Source organism: Ambystoma mexicanum, chromosome 6p, assembly GCF_040938575.1.
Source record: "Ambystoma mexicanum isolate Mex_15411 chromosome 6p, UKY_AmexF1_1, whole genome shotgun sequence".
NCBI lineage: Eukaryota > Metazoa > Chordata > Amphibia > Caudata > Ambystomatidae > Ambystoma > Ambystoma mexicanum.
The window spans coordinates 1,019,833,019-1,019,853,607 of record NC_090935.1 but is presented as its reverse complement, the minus strand read 5'-3'; the positions used below and the strand labels follow the sequence as shown (position 1 = coordinate 1,019,853,607).

The window sequence follows — 20,589 nt, the reverse complement described above, 5'->3', positions numbered from 1 at the left end:
AAGTCTGTGCAAGGTCATTTTCGCAGTACAAAATGACTTTGCACAGTAAATGTACACTTTGAACGGCTCCATGAATCAGGGTTTGTGTCGGCAGTGCAAAGTTTCAGCAGTGCAAAGGCCCTTTGTACTGTGCAAGAAATTCCATGAATCGGACACTAAGTCCAGTCCATTGGCTGAATGTGGTGAAGGAGCATGCTGTGGGCGTGGCTGCGCTGTACTGAATCGGAGACTAAGTCCAGTCCATTGGCTGAATGTGGTGAAGGAGCATGCTGTGGGCGTGGCTGCGCGTGAAGGAGCATGCTGTGGGCGTGGCTGCGCTGTACTGAATCGGACACTAAGTCCAGTCCATTGGCTGAATGTGGTGAAGGAGCATGCTGTGGGCGTGGCTGCGCTGTACTGAATCGGACACTAAGTCCAGTCCATTGGCTGAATGTGGTGAAGGAGCATGCTGTGGGCGTGGCTGCGCTGTATCAAAGTAAATCCTGATGAACACAACAAAAGCATCTGCTTAGATGTGCGACACACCGGGTGTTCTTTCCTCTACAAAGGGACGCCCACATCGGAAACAAGGCACAGTGAAGCGAACAATGCTGCCAGGGATCTGCACAGGCCCGTGCTGCCGTTGCTCAGACACAAACAGAAATACACATGCAGTGCCGTTTCTATTTATCTTTTATGTCAGTCACCCCTGAAACGCAGGTGGAAATGTTCACTGCGTTTGCACTGCACAGGCGTACTGACCTCATAGGGGGTGCACTGGGGTCAGCCCCTTACTGATGTGTGGTCAGGAAGCTCATTTGAATTGATGTGCCAGTGCATTCATCAGTGTCAGGAAAGGACCACTTAGGTGTATGCCTGGCGGGGCTTGCTGTGCAGGGTTTTAAGTGGGGCGGGGCTGGCCGTAGCCGAGCCCCGGCAGTCTCCCAAACCCGAGGCTCCCTCCCGACCAGCAACAAAAGACACTTATTTGTTGTTAGTGCAGACTGGGGATTCAAACCTGAAGCCTGCTGGTAGCAAGACAGTGTCACAGCCACTGTGCTATTTCAGAGTTGCTGGAGTGTCTTGTTTTATTCAATAGACTACTTGATGCGATGAGCTTCAGGTTTCAGACAATTGAATGAAACAAAAAAAGATGCCAGCACCTATGAAATAGCACAGTGCCATTTCGTAGGTGCTGGATTTATTTTGTTTCATTTAAGAATGCTTGCCACATGAAGCCCACAACAAGCTTTGTGTGTCAAACAGCATATTGAAATAAACCAAAAAAAAAGAAGTACCTATGAAATAGCGTGGAGCACTGTGATACTGGCTTGCCAGCAGTGGAGCTCGGGTTCGTATCGCCAGCATGTGACAATAAAACAAATAAGCGAGGAAATCATTTATTTTTTATTTTCCTGTGCTGGGGATTTGAACCCAAGCCCTGCCAATGACAAGCCACTGTCACTTCACACTGGGCTATTTGAGAGATGGTGGACTACTTTTATTTCATTCAATAGACTGCTTGACACATACATCCTGTGTGAAGTAGGCTATTGAATGAAACGGTGTTCGGGTATAATACCGAGCATTGGGCAAATAAAAATAAAAAATTAAAAAAGCAGAACTGACGATGAGGAAAGCCACTTTTTTTTTATTGTGTCATGCTGGGAACACTTCAAGCCATGCCCATCATTTAGGCCACACGCCCTCATTACAGCCCTCCCACCCCCATTTCTCGCCCCACTTAAAGCACTGTGGCTGTGGGTCTCTTTCATGCAGAGCCAGTACCTTTAATTCCTCGCAAGACGTTTCTGTGAATCAGGGGCAAGGAGGAAACTGTTGGTGCAGAGATGGGAGGTGTAATTGCTCCTCGCATTCTTCCCTTCAGTTCTGCGAATCAGGCCCAGTTTCAGTTCTGCGAATCAGGCCCAGTTTGTCCCATTATAATTAGATGTAAGTATAGTTTAATGGTGTGAAGATGTAGGTGCTGTCATAAAAAAAACAATTACGTGGCTTTAATCTCTTATCATTATGGTTGCTTCGGTGGTGGGAGGCACGGCACTCCACATCATGCATGGCTAATCTGTTTGGCATCCGGTTGCAACACTTTGTCAGGCTGCAAGAGCTATCTTAGCGTTGAGAGAATGAAGCATCAACGGTGCTTGAAGAAGGCGTTTACACAAGTGCACAGCTGCACATGCGCTGCCTGTTATGACATGATAATTTATTTATAAGGCGCTTAATACCCAGAGGTTTCTAAGTGCAGAACCGGGAATCGAACCTGTGTTGCTCCGTATTGTCTTGTTTTCAAGGCGAGCATGTTGCCCCTGAGCTATCCTCCCGAGATGAGTCAACTTTGTAAAAATCCTTTCCAGCTACTCGGGTTGCTTCATTTATTCTGTGATCAGCGTTTCACTCACAGTATTGTGTATTTATTGTGTGGCTTGCTTCTGATAACAGCAGTAGTTCGCTTGGAGCAATCTGTGTGCCTCATGGTACTTGCTTTTGTTAACCAAGAGGAGTGGTTCACTTAAAGCCTCCTGTGTTTTCTCTTTGCTTAGTTTTGCTAACTGAGAGCAGCAGTTAACTCTTGAGAACCCTGTGTTTATCGTGGTGCTTGGTTCTGCTATTCGTGAGCGGCGGTTCGCTCGGAGCATCCAGTATTTATCATGGTGCTGTGTTCTGATAACAGTGAGCAGCAGTTCACTCGGAGCATCTGGAGGCGCCGCCATGGCCCCTATAAGAGCAGCAACATTAGGGGCTGCCTTGTGGGCCATGGTGAGCCCTTTTTTGCCTCTAAATTGAATTCTGGGGGATGAGGGGTGTGGTGGCAGAAAGGCTGGGGCTGAACTTACATCCGGTGGAGCGCTTATTAAAGGGGTCAGAGGTGGGGCTTTCTCCTCTTTACCGCTGCCTGTGCACTGACAAACTATGATTTTGCTACCCGGGTTGTGGGTTGAGTGGTCCACTCGTGTCCAATTGGCCAAGCAGGCATGGACTGTGGTGAGGCCCCTCGGGTTGCTCATTGGGTAGTCGAGGCTTGGGCATTGGACTGTCCGGCTGGACATTGGATTCAGCAATTGAACCCTGGAACAGCTCAGACAGCAAGAAGGCTAAACAGGCGGCTGGCAGGTCAGGAGGGCTGCTAGGATCAAGGTCATGGTAACCGATTATGCTTGATCTAGAAGCAAGAGAGGTCCCTGCCATGATCTATGAGAATGTTGATGTTAAAAGTATTTGTACCGCGCACCGTCACCACCGCTGAGGTTCCCATTCGCTCTGGCAGATCTTAAAATGAGGGTGTTTAGACGGGGTAGAGGGGATGAGGGGGTTAGGGGATAGGGGGAATAGGAAAGTGAGTGTGGTGCTGTCCTGTCGGCCGCTTCAGTTCGGTTTGCACAGTTCGCTGACCTTAAGTGTGGTTATTGATCGGTGCCAAAATTCCCATGTGCTGTTGTGGTGGGTTATGTGTTGTTTGTCTGTTGCAATCTGGCGATGTGTGTGCAGATTGCTGTGCAGAGAGAGGATTGTGAGAATGTCTGCATGTTGAGTATGCAGAAAGTTGACATTTTAACGAATCTATGTGATCACTGCGCCGCCCGTAACTGCGCCGATGAAAATGTTGACGCCAAATTCAACACTGCGCAGTGATCAAATAGATCACTTTATCCATGTCCCCCAGCCCGTATTCCCTTACCCAACCCCCCCCACACCTCACTTACCTTTACGGTGGCACACTTCGGTGTGCGCCGCCGACTCCCCGCTATCCCTGCAGCGTCGGTCCTCCCACTAATGTGGGTTGACGCTGCTTTTTTTGTTTTTGTTTTGTTTTTTTACTTTCTTGTTCCCTGCTTACCACAATGGTAGGAGGGGGGGACACCCGCGCAACCCGACTCCCATTACTGTGCCCAAGGAAGCGGGGGACACCCCCAGCTCTGCTTGGGTGCAGTAATGGGAGTCAGTATTTTGTGCGCCCCCAAAGTCGCAGTAAGTGTGCGGGTGCACTACTGAGGGCGACATTTTTGTATTATTCCATTTTAAGGTATGGTTATAAGGATTTTCAAGTATTTGTTGATTCCTTACCACTTTTTAGTTTTGTTTCTGCGCTCAACCTCTATGGTTATCCGCAGTGTTTTTAGTACTCTACTTTGACCGCCTCCTCCCTCATATGGGCCGGGCAGTTCCTTTGCGGGTCCAGATGGAGTTGGGCCCGCATCAATTCTCCTGCAGCGATTTTAGCCGCTCCTCCCCTCTGCGGGTCGCGGGTGGGGGAGGGGCAGCGCCTCCTCGTTGCGGCCGACGCCGCCCATCTGTTTCTCCCCTCCCTTGTTGCGGCAGAGTCCGCGTCCAAGGTGGGGGAGGGGCAAAGCCACCCATGCGGCTGATGCCGCGGGCTTCTTCCGTCTCCCTCAGGGGACGGGCAGGCAGCTCGCCCACCCTGTTTTCTTCGCGGGCCCAGTTGGAGTTGGGCCCGCCTCACCATCTCTGCTTCGGGGCATGTGGGGCCCCTTCCCTCGTACCCATTGTTGTGGGGGTGGCTCCGGATCACCGGGCAGCCCCCATACTCATGTCGGGGTCACCGGACGGGGCTCACTGGTGCGGCGATCACGCCGCGGACTCATGGGTGGGGGTCAACCCACCCGCTCCTGATCACCAGAGCTCCACACGTGGCCGGGGTACCTGGCGCACAGCGGCCCTGGCTCTGGGGGCACCCAGGCTGGGGTCGCCACATTAGCCATGTTCACATGGCAGTGGGATCACCCAGGGACAGCGTTGCCCTGCAGGGGCACCATCCTTGTGCTGGGCCCCGTCCTTGGGCCCAGCACCTGCAGTGCAGCACCAGCATGGTGCTTCAGGAACGACACTGGAGCCGGATGGTGCTCAGACTGCCGGGCCGGAAGTGGCTCGGACCTTTTATTAGGTTGGTCACATGGGTAACCATGTGACCACCAACGACACAGTGGGAGACACCATGGCCCCTTACAGGGGTACCATGCAACAGTTGGCAGGCAAGCTGAGTAGCGGGAGCTCTCTTTTGTGTAGCCCCAGTGGTTTGTGTGTCTAGCTCATATCCGATACTCCCCCCTGCCTTGTGGCAGGTGACGTTTTTGTCACAGCACTTGTCCCTTATTGTCCATCCTGTTGGTAGTCCCCACCTATCCAAGTATCCTTTAGGATTGGTGGTGTGTGGGGCTGGGTGGGCGTAATAACGTGCAGCCTGTTTACCTCCAACAGGATGGGTGGTACATTGTGTATGATACAATGCGTGTTTCACAAAGACATGGGCACATATGAGTGCACCTCTACTGTGTTCATCATCTTACTTGGTTCTGCTAACTGTGAGCAGTGGTTCACTCTGAGAATTCTGTGTTTATCGCGTGGCTTGGTTGTGCAGACTGTGAGCAGCAGTTAAATAGGAACATCCTCCACTGTCAGTTTGTTGCAATTCATCAGAACAGCAGCAGTACAGGCAAAGGCACTTCCTGTAAATGGAGGCGAGTCCTGTCCATTGTCTTCAGGAATTCTAATAATACAGTAACAGCAAGATGATTTGTCTCACTGCTATTTTAGATTCTTGGCTTTGAAACTATTTCTTTTAAAGGAGAGCGACACAAGGGAACACCCGAGGCGGAGAGCAATCTTGAGTCTGTGTTCAGGTCAACCTTTTCCCCGGGCAAAGGGTGGAATGTAAACCGCTAACTGTGGAATCCAGCATCAGGTGGTAGTGGCAACCAATGTGTTGTCTAAGCGTCTTCCAGTAACCAAAGCCTTGCTTTAGAGAATCTTAAAAATCTGAACATAAACATAATTTCGAACTAACATGAGAGGGGCTTTGCATACAGAATCTGTGGCATCTGAAGGAGTCAGTCACAAGGTGCCTGCTGACTTCAAGGCAATTGTAAAACAGGTTTTATTTATTTATTTAAGGGAGAGAAAGAAATGCGGAAACCGATTTGCAGCAACTTGAATGAAGATTGGAATATGAGATTACACATATTAATGTTTATTTAAAAAAAAAAGAAATACACACATAAAGGGGAAAGCGATCTAAACATGTGTTCCTACCAGAGGCCCAAAAAAGCAAAATAATAATACAAATATCTCCTTGTTGCTTTTTTTTAGCAAGCACACATTACTAAAAAGCCTCTTTCCATACCCACACAGTGCTTATAGTCTTTGAGTGGTGAGGTGTTTTTTGTACATTTTGAACACTTTTGCGAAAGTTGGGTTGGAAAATGTGTTCCTTGCATGTGCACAGAAAGGACTTTGTACATCAGTTGCCGCCTGTCAATAGACTGCTAGGAAAAGCGCTCGCCCGGCCGGCTCCACGATGCACCTCTGCTCAGGACATTCTAGGGTGATTTGTTTGAATCCCCTCACAAATCAATGGCCCATTCATGGAACCGGTCATGGGTGGGAATGCAATGAGGTGGTCATGTGAGGTGATAAACCCAATTGAAACCACAGGGTAATGTACAGGGTGAACTGTAGTCCTGGGGTTTGCACAGTGTGTACTCAGGCTTGCTTACCATCTTCCATCTGTGAGGTTTAATGGCAACAGCATCAAATGAACTGAAAGGGCAGGTTAAACCCAAACTTTGCAGCAAGTTGCATGACATAACGTGACTGACAAACAAAAAGCCCAGCAATTCATCATCATATTGGAAAAATGGGACACCCTGTGTCCTTTTATAAAGCAGAGAGGTCATGGATAAGTGGGCCTTCTGCAGATTGAAAACCACAATACAATGCTGCTTTAAATTGAAAGTAAAGAGTACAAAATGGGCCATGCAAAGTGAATGACAAAGAGCTAAAATCAGAAGCCTACCTTTTCACTATGTATAAAAAAAAATGAAAGTCACTTTTCACAACCAAGAACAGCATGGGAAACTAAAGATATTTGCAGCCTGGAAGGAAAGTAGCTATGCACCAGTGAAACTCCCTGATCTAAACCTATCAAAGGTATATAATAATGTGAAGTGAAACATTTGCAATTTTGCAGCTAAGGACAATTTAGACCTAGGAAAACAAATCTCCATGGCTAGAATCCATTGAATGTACATATGAGGATATAAATATGAACATTGATGGCATAATGCGAGATATCAAAAAGGCCTCACATAAAGAGTAAATGTGACAGATTGGAAAGCGAGTGTTTCTCCTATTCAGAGCACAGAGGCTTGTGCAAGTGTAAAGACTTTTCTCCTGAAAGTTAAAAACAGTGAGCTTCCCTCTTCATATGCCAGGCTCTGCATCTGAAAGACCCTTGCTTTGATGTGTCAAGGCCAGAAATGAAGCTGTACACATGCATGACAGAGGAATTAATTGGTGTGGCTGGGCCAACGGAAAGGGCTCCACAAATTAGTTGAACTCTGTAAAATCCCCAAAATTCAAGAACTTATGTGGTCCATCTCTTGGCTGACTGGGAGGGGGGGGTGGCCTGCTATCAAGATTGTTGCATGAGGCCAGAAACCCATGTGGACAGTGAGATAAGATGGATCTATGTGATCACTGCACCACCCATAATGCTGACTAAGAAAATGACGACCTCCATTATGGTATGGCGCTGTGATCACATAGATCCCTTTTTCCTGCATCCCCAGCCTGCCTCCCCTTTATCTCCCTACTTACGTTTCAGCTGTACACTTCTATGTGTGTCGCCTACTCCTCTGTCCTTGCAGTGTCAGTTCCCTTCCACTAACGTGGCTGGGAACTGGTGCTGCAGGGTCCTTTTTTTATTTCTTTTTTGTAAATTCATCACCCGCCACTATCCATGTAATAGATAGCGGGGCACACCCCTGCAAACACCTGACTCGCATTACACCGAACAAGGTGAGAAGGGGACACATAATTCCAAAAGGTAGAAAACACAAATACACAAAATGTATTCTGTGACTTTTATTCACTTTGTGTCTTCCACCTTCGGAATTATGTACATACAATGTCGTATGAAGTATATTATGTCCCAGCATTTCCCTCTGGAATATTGTCTGTGTGTAAACCTGTGTTGAACTCTCTCAATAAATGATGTGAAATTATGGACTATGATGATTGAGACTGCTGCTCAAATGTAAATATTCTTGATTAAATCAAGAGAGCAATAATAAACCTAAAAATCTCAATTTTGTTTAAATGAGATGCCATTATGTATTGATTTAGTTTCATATGAATAAATTGCTAAATAGATGCTGATGACCACTGGTAGGAACACCCTTTCTGGGTACTATTTAACCACTATGAACTGCTCACTGATGGGTTTTGCCATGAAGCTGCACATTACATATGATATTGTTAGGTCATGTGTAAGCCCCCTTCACAGAATATACATACGGTCGTTTTGGGTTCCCCCAAATCAACCCCTATGCTCAATCATCTTTTGATAACCAAAATGTTGCAGTCTCAGCTACTGATGAATGTGCTACAGAGTGTTTCTTTTTTTCTTTTCAATCTTTCTCTGGTTCCATTTGCAAGGCCCTTGTCTTCTCCATGGCTAATCTGGGTCCATCCTTGCTGGAGATGAGTGATGAACAGTTTACCTCTTTGGTTATCACCCCAAGGATTTCACTGGATGCGGAGACACTCCGGCTAAGAGCAATAACGTGATTTTCTCCACACAATGTATTTGTTGTGTTAGCGCCAAATGCCCCATGGCACTGTCTTGCAAGGTGTCCACACCAAAGTCATAAGCATCTCTCTAGAGAAAGCTCTGGCACTCTAATTTTCAATAATCCAAAGCTCAGAATGAGTAAATATTTATACATTAGCATACTGCATGTGTGCCTCAGTGTTTGTGTCTGCACAAGCCCAGATTTCTTCTTCATCAATGCCTTTTGACGTCATATACACATCTAAGTCAAAGGAGCACTTTCCTACTTCCCAGTGCACTGTCAGGGGGTTTTACCAGGACAAGCATTTGAAAGGTTTCAACCCTCAATTGTCTATCAAAATGACTGGCCACCAAATCTGTCAACAGAATTTCTGCCTAACATCAGGCCTCATGACGAGGGTACATATGGGTGGATGGAGTCCCCCAACTTTTTTCAGAAGTCTCCCCACTTTTTTCCCTAGGGCACCTTGATATGCTAATTTCTGGTGACAGCACATTCAACTAATATGTTAATGAGTACCCGCCCCCCCACATTTCATTTTTAGGACTTGACCCCTGCATCGGGTCTACATTGAACTTTAGGAGCAGGTGCCTCCCGCCCAGCGGCCAGAGGCTGCAGGTGCATAGTGCATTGAAAGCAAGTAATGCCGTGATGACCATCTTTTGTGACCTGCGCCTGTGTCAGTAAACACGATACACGGTTACCTGATTATTCAGTCACGATGTCGCTTATTTGACCCTACTTGGATATAGATCAAAGGTGCTCTGTCCATGCCGATTGAGTTTGACGCTGAGCACTGAACTGAATTGGCACCCGTTCAAGATGTGTCAGAACTAAAGAAGACGTGAGCCATTGGGATCCAGAAACATGATCAGCAATGGAGCTGAGACGCCGGGGACTGTAAAGGGTGTGGCAGCTCTAATCCTGAGCACAGCAAATTATGGAATCCTACAGAAGGAAACAGCTGAGTTTTGTGTCAAACATTATTTCTTTTTGGTCGATTCACCACAGAAAATAGCTGTGAACTGTCAGAGCCATTGCTCTGCTTGATGAGTCAAATGAAGTACATTTGTCTCGGACCAGAAGTGCTTGGGCCTGTTCCAAAAGACCATCATCTATGCACCTCGCATTTCATGGTGAAGGAACATGGAGCAGCATAGATGACGTCATTGTGTCAACATTGCGAGGGTTGATGAAGACACAGTATCCATCGCTTAGTCCATGAAGCATAAGATGGAACTGGAAAGCACAATGCAGAAGGAAAGGAAACAAAGTCGCCAGACAATGGCAATAAAAGCGTAAATGGGAGCCAGACACGCTTCGGCTCATTGCAAAGGTAGGCAATGTGTGGAACGGCAAAAGGATCCAAATAGAATTGAAGCATCGTTCTGTGTAGAAGAGTTGAGATATGCACTGGACAGGGACACCTCAGAGGATGCTTTGTCTCCACCGCAGCCTCAAAAGCCCACGACAGAGCACCTGTCACTAAGGAACGCAGCAGGAACTTGACTCACTGTCAATTGCAGCAGCAGTAAGTTTGTGCCTGGAAGCAAAGAGAAATTTAGAGAAATGAACTGTGAAGCAAACTCATGAAGGAGAGGCGAGAAGTAGATTGTTTGTATGGGTGTTATTATGAAGGTGTTTTTATTAGCTTATCAAATAAGAGTGGGCACTAGTGACATGGGCAAATGTCCAGTTTGCAGAAGAGCTGAAAAATCAACCACTCTCTGCTCCATCCTAAAGAGACATGAACAAATCTCAACCTCAGTCATAGAGCAAGAAGCAACACCCGGCGGATCCATTTAGATGCTGGCGCCCTTGAACAAGGCTGCTCCAACCAACACTTTCAATGCAACACACATTAAAAGCCCTGAATGCTCCTTAATATCATTGTGTTGTTATTGGTGTTGGTCCTGGTGCAGACCATTATAACAAGCTGGTTGCCCAAACATTGTTTCCACATCAGTAGTGTATCCCCAAACATCTGCAGAACCAAAGCTTCCAGACACTCAGTAAAAGGGGTCACGCCCTCGCCAGAAATTAGAACCAAACTCATAATTAATTTAAAACAATTACACAACTTATTTCCAAATGTCGGATTGCTTTGCATTATTAGTTTGTCCACTGCCCTAACCAGCCCACCGGTCCCCTAATCCATTAATGGAAGTGACCCAATAATCTTGTGCTATGTTATTAATCGAGTCAAATTGTTCACTTGCTTCTGCACTCTGGAGAGATAATCCACCCCCATAGTGGTGGAGTATTGTAAATCCAGAGAGAATAGTACACGGAAACACCCCATTACACACACAACTCATGAGAGCCAATCGCTACCTCATGCAAGGAATTCAAGATTAGGCACTACACTCATGTAGACATTTCAGAACGTATGTGGGCGTTCCAACCACAATGCGCAGGGACGACTATAATGCAATACAATACACTAGACATTGCCACATCAGTACAATATGAATCTCCATGAAGGCACGCTCAAATATGTTGCCTTTGTAAACATTTATGTCACAAACCATAGTGCCACCAAAAAGGGAATTTATACTCAAGGGCTAACATTTTTTAAAAAAAAGTATTCATTCCATTGTAAAGCAAATCAAAAATGACGTATGTATCCAGCACAAAGGCCAGTCATATTTTACCAGAGATCCAAGGGAGTGGGAAGTTGCCATGGATACACATATGAATGTTTGTGATGCTTTTTTACTGGGCAGTTAAGATACATTTTTTCCTAAAATTCCAACTGTTTTTCTGCAGCTTGAAACTCCTAATAAGTGATTTACATTCACCAATTCCAGCGGAGGACCTTTTCGCGCGCCGAGAACGCTAACGTGGTACTAGACCTTAAGGTAGCACTTAATTTAAGATCATCAAAGGTACCTGTATTATAGCCTAATAAAAAGGAATGAACAACCATTGTGCTCAACCTCCTCTTTGAATCCGCCAATTAGAAAAACACTAATACAGCATTTTACAGCTAGAAGTAGGTGCGCAATACAGCTGCAATTTAGTTAACAAAAACATCTCTTCTTATTAGATCAATGGGCATCACATTAATTGGCAATCTAATCCAAGCTAAAAGCTTGCACTGGCCAAACCAATGGAACAGCTGCCCAACAAGTAGGCTCAGCCTTTAAATTGTACCTAACAGACATTGGGCCTCATTACACGGATGGCGGTAGGGATTTACCGGTACCGGTAAAATACCGGTACCGGTAAATCCCTACCGCCTTACTACGAGGTCCCTTTGCAGGTTGGGGGATTTAACGCCTGCTTTTTGCAGGCGTTAAAATCCAACCCGCTAAGGGACCTCGGAGCTAATTACGGCACCGCAAAATTGTGGTGCCGTAATTAGCGCCTTCCCCATTCCCATAGAGCCCTATGGGGCAGAAATGGGAATGGGGAAGGGCAATGGCGGAAGGGGGATTTACCGCCCCTCCAACCTTGGAATGGGGCGGTAAATCCCCTTTCCGCCAAGGCGGTGCCAGTATTTTACCGGCATGAGCCATGGCGCTAATAGCGCCATGGCTCACCGCCTACCGTAATGAGGCCCATTGTTTGGTAATTAACCCATTGCTGCCCATCTATACAATATGGTGTGCCTGTTTGGATCGGAGGGATATTTCCCATGTGCTAAACCTCACAACAAATGATGAGATGCTGGGTAAAGAAGGTCCATGCCAGATCAACCATGGAAGAACTGGCGGGAAAACTTTCCTAGTGTCGCGCTACAGCTAAAAACCTGGGCTGCGGAACCGAATTCTAAATTCACAAGGAGTTACCAGTCCAAGAGGGATTAAATCAGATTTCTTTTATCAACGCAATTCTTCATTTTCGTGTGTTCAAATGTTTCTTTGTGTTTTAAATATTATGTTTCAAACAAATCATTGCGCACGAGGAAAGCCATTAACGAGCTTGAACGATACTACGTTGTAGATCAAAGGTGCAAGTTGAAAAATAATGTTCACATTGTCATTACATGCCAAAGAGAATTCAAGTGAAAGTCAGAGACAAAGAAAATACACAGATGTCGGAGAGGGAGACAGAAATGCTTATGAGGCCACTACAGCCTCCTAGGATTGTGCTTGTTTCCTCATAAATGTATGAACGCCAAGAGAAAGCTATAAGAGAGGGAATCAAAGAAAGGGTGAAGCATGGTCAAAGCTCCAGATGCATGAAAATGCAAGGGTGCCAGCTGGTTGGTACTCTACACTGTGACAGGAGTAACAAAAGAGGCACGCAAGCAGAAAGGCAATGGTGCCTCTGTCCTTTCTACACATGCAGCTGTATCCTATATATATACACCACAGTGCCTATGGGCAGACTTCAGTAGAAATGCCAGCCTGCCTTCCTGCTACATCCCATTCATTACATGTGCCTTCCATTTTCCCTGGCAGACACAAAGACGCTCAGAACGGATTCCCTTGTTCTTACCTCGTAAGACCAGACACACTGGGTTCCTCCAAACCTTCGGACACATCTGCCCACTTCCACGTCTTCGTGGGTCGTGTACATCTCACGCAGGCACTCCCCAATGTGTGGCACCATTCGCCGGAGCACCTCTCGGCTAAAGATCATTCCGGGCCCTCCCATGCAGAAATTCTCCCCAGGTTCAAGGCCCAATTTTCCAAGTTCCTCGATATTTCCAAGTCCAGTTTGTCCCAAATAGAGAGGCTTGCTGCTGTTTAATGAGCGGAGAAATGCTTCTAGTTTTTCACCTGCAAAGTGTCAAAGGAAAAGCAGAATTAAGCAGACTCTTCAAGACCTTTTTCTAACGTAATCCAAAATAAGATGAGATAATGAAACTTGAAAACAAGCACGGGCAAAGCCAGCCATTTTGGCTTTTGAGTAGGCATGATGCGAACATTTTCGAGTCACGGCCAAATGGTACTACCTGGCTATGATGGTACAAAGTCCTTTCATCGCAGGACGTTTTTTTTTGCGGGGTTTTTACCGGTTTTTGGGGAGGGGGGTTAGAAAATTATATATATGTGTTCGGGAATAGATAAAAAATAATGAAAGGGAATGGGGGGTTTGTAGGGGTTCCCCCCCAAAATAATTCTAAAAAAATGTGATGGGTCTTTTCATTAAAACATTTGCGGTAATAAACCCTGCCAAAAAACATCCCGCGATGAAATGACATGGAACCGCTATGAGAAGACAACAGCTAAACAATGTTGCGAGTGTCTGGCCAAAGCCTATCTAATACGTATACAAAAGCCCAAATTGTTGGATTTGACAAAGTTGGCTTTTTTAAAAAGGACTTCTCTGCAACGGACAGGAGCACGGACACATATTGCAAATAAATACAATGGTTGACAGCGCACTTGGTTAAGGCAGTTTCTTTGCACCTGGAGTGCATTTACAACTGTAATTAAGTGACATGGTTTCAGAAGGCTGCTTTGCTTTAACTCTGCATAGTCCTTTGCAGCACAGCATTGAATGCTACTACATGATCGTGCCATCTCAAAGGCATTGCAAGAGATTGACGTTTTGAGTGGGGAAGGTCAGGTACTGGAAATGAATGAGCATTGAGATAGAAGTCAATAGGTGGCTAAATAACCAAACGACACCCACAAGCTCTGCGCCTCTCCGCACATGACCTCTCACTCCTATCAGTACTTCAATGTAATCGTTTTGGCTCATAGGTGGCGCTTAAGCACCACCTAATGACAAAGACCAATGAGCGCAACACAGAAATGAAGCAATTTGCATGAATTCAGCGTAGCCATCAGTGTTCAACCACGTAATCGTTTGACTCAAACCGCAACATGGAAGGTTCTGCCAGCAGGAAAGAGGGTGTGAAACAAAGCGCAAGAAACGTCACAAGTAAGCCTGATTGGGCAAACATGTGTTCGTGTTAGATTGCCAATGAAAATGTTGTGTATTTGTCCATGTCACAGTACCGCTGTCACCTGATACACACCTTGGGCCTCATTACGACCCCGGCGCTAAACCATGGTGCTATTAGCACCATGGTCCATGCCGGGGTCCGCCATGGTGAATGGCGGAATTACCGCCCCATTCCAAGGTTGGCGGGGCGGTAATTCCCCATTCACCATGGCCCCTTCCCCATTCCCATTTTTGGCCCATAGAGCTCAATGGAAATGGGGAAGGCGCTAATTACGGCACCGTAAATTACGGTGCCGTGATTAGCTCCTAGGTCCCTTTGCGGGTTAGTTTTTTAACGCCTGCTAAAAGCAGGCGTTAAAGTGAAACCCGCAAAGGGACCTCGTAATCAGGCGTTAAGGGTTTAACGGCGCCGACACCTTTTACGGCGCCGTTAACCCCTTAACGCCTGGGTTGTAATGAGGCCCAAGGTATAAGTGTAACAATTCATTTTTTTTACCCAAAAACATGAACTTGCCCTTTGCTGTGGAAAGGAAGGAAAGAAGGATGGGGAGATGCTACTGGCAGGGGAAGCCCCCAATGTGTCCTAGCAATAGAGTGTGCCCTGCTTTTGGCTGCAGATGGTCGTGCCGGTGTCTTCCAGTGGGAACACTGGGCTTTGTTAGGTGAGGGTGTGGCTAATGCCATGGATGACGACAAAAGGAGGGACCTTGCAGGGATTTCACCTTCTAAAACTATGAACCACTGGTTAGAACTAAGTATGTGATTTCGCGTGAATCATGTCTATCTTGCAGTCTCGCACGCATACAAGAAGAAAATCTCATGAGCAAATCATTAAATGCAACATGCTATTTTCGTGAATGTAGACGCAATTTAAAATAGTCTAATACATGCACCTGCATAATTCAGAACTATGGCGCCCAGAAGAAGAACTGCATGTCGAGCAACATGTAATTTGCTGAAATGGCGCCATTCAGGCCACACCGTGAAATTACATTGACCTGTTCAGCTGCCCTGAAAGCGGGATGAAGAGACCATGACACTTCAAGACTCTGACACTGACCCACAAGTGCATTCACCTTACTGCCCCCGACAACCTCTCCCAAAGGATCCACCCCGTCTCATCTTCGAGGCCAACCAGATCACCATATACTAACATGCTCTCTGTGCCATTAGTAAAAAAAGCCAGAGCGGGCGGATCCAGCTTCCCATATCTCGCACCCACTCACTGGAACGCCTTACCTCCCACAATCCGAGGTGAGGCCTCCCTCAGCACCTTCCGCAAAACCATGAAAACCATTTTATTCACATAAGATGCCTCGCACCAGTTGAATACATCTCATATGTTCCTAATAATACATAATCTGTATTGTAATGACTAACCGTACCAACCAAAATATCACCTCTATGCCTTGTGGAAGCCATAATGTACCACTGAATGCCTCTTTGCCTGTAACCAAGCTCTTGCAAGTAACAGCGCCTCAATGCCCATGGGTTACTTGCGCGCTATATAAATATAAATAAATAAATACATAAATAAATAAATAAGTCTGATTACAGAAACTTTGCACCCGCACAAGTGTAAAGTTGCACAGTATTAGCACTGCGGCAAAGTTTGCCCTATTTTTGAAAACACTAGGACATATTAGAAAACTATTGCACCACGACAAGTGCAGTTTGGCCTGGTATAAGCACAAGTACCAAAACTGCCCCTCAGAAAAAAGTTACATTTTCCTTGCATTCTTGCACGCACCAGGGCAAAGTCTGCTGTAGTGCTAATACTGAATGTTATTAGCACTACGGCAAACTTTGACCTGGGGAAAAAGGGCATTGCCAATGTATCTTTTTTGCACTACGGCACTTTTTGCCCTGGTGCTTATACCATGCCAAACTGCCCTTGTCATGCTGAAATAGTTTTCTAATATGTCCTGATGTTACTAAAGATAGGGCAAACGTTGCACTAGTGCGAATACCGTGTAACTTTGCACTTGCACCGGTGCAAAGTTTCTGTAATCTCACAATCCCAAGCCTGATTGGTTCTCGGATGCCCTGTTGCAATTCCTTGTAACTCTGGTTACTAACACGGGCACATTCATATGGGCATGAACAATCACAAGCACACAGACAGCCTACACTGATTTCAGTACATTAAGTTCACATCCCTAGCCTCGCTTTATTCTACTACGGCCATTCTGTCACCTGTCAATTGCCTTGCCCATGAAATGCACCCCGAAGATGACTTCTTTCCATGTAAAAGCGAAACATGCATGTTGGGAAATGGAGCGAGGGGCAGTCAAAGTAGGTGTGCCTCCCTCTTGACTTTGAGATCCTGTGCGCCCAACACTCCTTTCCCGCAGCCACTTAGGGGAAAAAGACGAACAAGTACAGCACAGTCCAGAAGCTTCCCAGTAACATGAGCAGTAGACAGCATGGAGAACTGAAAGGCGCTCCGTCGCAAACACAACAATCTTCATCGTAGTTCCCTCATTGCTGTGTCTTCCACTGTGAGTGACAATGCCCCATAGACCCTCCAAAGCCAAAATGCTCGAACCAGCTTCGTATAAGTGACATTTGAATAATTTGCCATTAACGTAACGAATATTGGCCAAAGCATGGTTGTAATTTATCAATAAAACCAGTAAGCTGCTTTCCAGGTTTATTCAATGAAATAAGGAAAAGCAAAATTACTAAGACACTAATGACCACAGGGCCACATTCCACAGGAAAAGACCCCAACTGTTGAGTGAGATGGTGTTTATTTGAGTCAGGCATTAGATGGAGATCATGAAGAGAGCACGTGACCTGCTCCGGCGGGATAGATTAATGGATCATTTATCTTTGCTGAAACAATGGGTAAAGAGGGCTGAGCACTCAAGGGGGGCGGCTAAAGCACACAGTATCATCTTCAGCCTCGTTCCACAATGGACACTTGGCAATTCATGACTTATCTTCTTACCATAGCGGATTCATTGAGCTGTGGACACAAAGGCGGACTGTCTTCTGCAAGCCAAGGACGCGGAAGGCTGCTCCTCTCTAGAATGGCCCTCGGTGAGGCGGAGTCTGCAGCCTGTGCATCAGTGCAGGAATCACTGCAAATGGAACGTGTGGAGGGTCTGCGGGCACACAGGCCTAGACACAGCCCAACCAGAGGCAAATACACTTGGAGCAACATGCAATAGAATCTGCCTTTTTGCAATGGCAGGATCCTTGTCAGTGCAGTGCAGGAATCACTGCAAATGGAACGTGTGGAGGGTCTGCGGGCACACAGGCCTAGACACAGCCCAACCAGAGGCAAATACACTTGGAGCAACATGCAATAGAATCTGCCTTTTTGCAATGGCAGGATCCTTGTAAAATGATGAACTCCAGCAGGGTCTTGTATGGTTTTCGTCCTTTAATGAGCAGAAAGCGAATTGACTATAAAACTTTGACTATAAAACCGTCCAGTTAAGACTACGAAAAGCAAAATATCACCGAAGAAAATGCACGGCTGTGACAAAATGACTACTGCTCTGCAGGAGTACAAGAATGAGTAGGGGGGAGGCTATGTGTAAGGGGTGTTTGAATGTGAGAACAGTAGCAACCAAAAGAGAGCCAGTACAGCAGTCAAAAATAAAGAAATAGTCAAGAATCAATACAAAAATTCTTTAATTAAACACGCCAACAATGTCACTTACAATGATACGTCTTTGTAGAGAAAGGTGCAAATGTGTGTCTTACTAGTCTCTATGCTCCCAAAAGTGGACCATGGGAGCTGGACCTCCCAAAAGTACCTGAATCCGTTCGTAGTTGGTTCAATGGCATCGAACCAGTCTTCCCAGCACTCTGTGCATGGGGCAAACAAGGTTCAGATGCAGCAAATCACAGTGAACCAGAGTGTCAGCATAGAGCACGGGGGTCCTATGAGCCTTCCTGCTGGAAGTTTCCAGGGCTAGAGAGATGTTACCCAAACTTCCAGGGGATCAAGGGAGACACCGCCTTCTTGCCTATTATCCTGCTTGCTGAGCAGAGACAGGTAGTCTGACTAGAATCCACATCACCTTTCCATGGCTGGCCTGGACTCAATGTTGACATGTGTATGATACAAATTTGATGTGGCTTTAATAATTGTGTGAACTTTGAGTCAACCTACCAAAACCCTGGTATGGCTTATTTTTAGTGATTATCCTGCCACCACACTTATAGTTCATCATAAATATAATAGTTTTTAATCCAAGGTACATAATTAAAAACAACCTCTGTCTAACACAATTTTGATGTCACAACAGCTGTCAAACAGGACACTTTCAATTGAACCTGATTGGTGCCACTGAAGAGCAGGAGCTGCAGATCAGGAGAATGATGCAGCAGGACACAGGTGTAGATTTTGACGTTGGCATGGTGTAGATTTTGACGTTGGCATGGAGCTTTCTTAAAGGGGTCCAGTTTAGCAGATCACACTTTCTGAGATGGATTACCTGCATCATTTGATTATGAACAAAATAAAAAAAATGCTGCGGCTTCTACATCGTTGCCAGATGGCAATCGCGAACCATTGTTCTTTATTCGCGATTCTTTTTACATGCATAATTGCGATAAGCTATAACATGCGAATGAGACTGTCCTAGCACATTCTTGGCATGAAACGGTGGTCTAGTGGCAGTGGGTGGTATTCTAAGCACAAACTGCATTTGAACACTTCAGGGTGGAGAGGGACTTGTTAAATATCCTTACATTGAGGCTTTTAGAAAACCAGTAAAGCCATTGATGACAAAATGCGGAGCATCCCTTTATTCATAAAATACAGCTCTGCCCATAAAATATGGGACACATGTAGCATCCAAGCACCAGTGATATAAGTGTACCAACAACGTAGTGGAGCTGTGACTCCAGCGTGGGACAGAGTAGGAAGGAAGAGAGCAACGTGCAACACATTTTCCAAGGGTTGCAGTCATGCTGGTTGACAGCCAATTGAATTGAAACAGATTTCAGTTCATCTGTAACTGATATTCGGTGATAAAATGGAGAAGTGTGCTTTAGCTTCACAAAGAACAGTTCTGGAATGGTGGAAAAGTTTGCAAAAAAGTAGTGGAGCTGTTAACAGTAAAAAATAAAAGTAGTGGAACACCGCTCCCGACCCATCCCGCTCACTTCGACCACTGCTAAGCACTGTTGGAAAAACGCACAAAGACTAAAGCACATCCCTGAGGCAAAGAGCTGCACGCGCAGTATTCACATAACGATGCCCAGTATAAGGTTTGGGTGATGACAAAGGTAAGTCCATCTTATCTGTCTCCGTGAAATACAGCAGGAACACTGTTGCACATGAGCTATTACACCATGCATCTTATTTAATATCATGAATATCAATGAGATGCTATGGGCTCTAGTCCAAAACATTCAGCCCCACAGTGCCACATAAGCATGTGCCTGGCATTCCCCACGAATTTCTAGAAAATCCACGGAAGGAATACTCTTCTGGGGTGGGTGGGTGTGAACGCTGGCATGTTTAATGATTCGCCACTTTAAAGGAAGCTAAAATGGCTGCAACGCCTATTAAACATACTATCCAACCATTTGCAGACATTACAGGGAACTGGGCTTTTCAGATAGTCATTCAGGGCCATGGCTGTGCTCCAGTTCAATGTTCACGTCATCATGATGCCTGACTCCTTCATGAGAGAAACCCAGAAATAGAGAGATACAACACTGCCATTACGGGATTTCTAAAGGTTACCTGATATACTGCCTAGTTTTTATATCTTCTGCTTCAGATGAAGTCTAAAGCAAATTCCCCCGTGTTAGCTTAATATTCTGTTGGAGCTGCCGCTACTTGCAAACACGAGATCTTCCATTGGTCCAGGTAAGGATTCTGCATCCTTTCAAGACCCATCATCCTATGCAACAAGGAACATATACGTTTGCTTTCTTTTACACAAGGCTTGAGGTTTTGAGCAATGCCGTATTCTGAAGCAGGGTGAAGAAAGTAAGTGACAACTGTTTGTTTCTGAGAAGATGATGGCCCCACCTAACCACACAGAGAGACGCCCAGTGCAACAGAAAAGTGATAAAGATGAAAGGAAAAGAAATAAGGTGATCCGGGATGGGGGACTGTGGAGTAAATATAGAAAGGTGTGTCAGAAAACAAGGAGAATGGTGA

General features: G+C 45.9%; 1 protein-coding gene across 1 annotated transcript in view; it reads right to left on the bottom strand.

The window, feature by feature from the left end:
- CHSY3 (chondroitin sulfate synthase 3) overlaps nt 1-20,589 on the bottom strand; it is a 735,143-nt gene that overhangs the window by 656,815 nt on the left and 57,739 nt on the right. Inside the window, exon 2 of the mRNA XM_069625627.1 lies at nt 13,035-13,318. Within this exon, the coding sequence (XP_069481728.1) occupies nt 13,035-13,318 (284 nt within the window). The remainder of the gene's footprint in view (nt 1-13,034; nt 13,319-20,589) is intronic.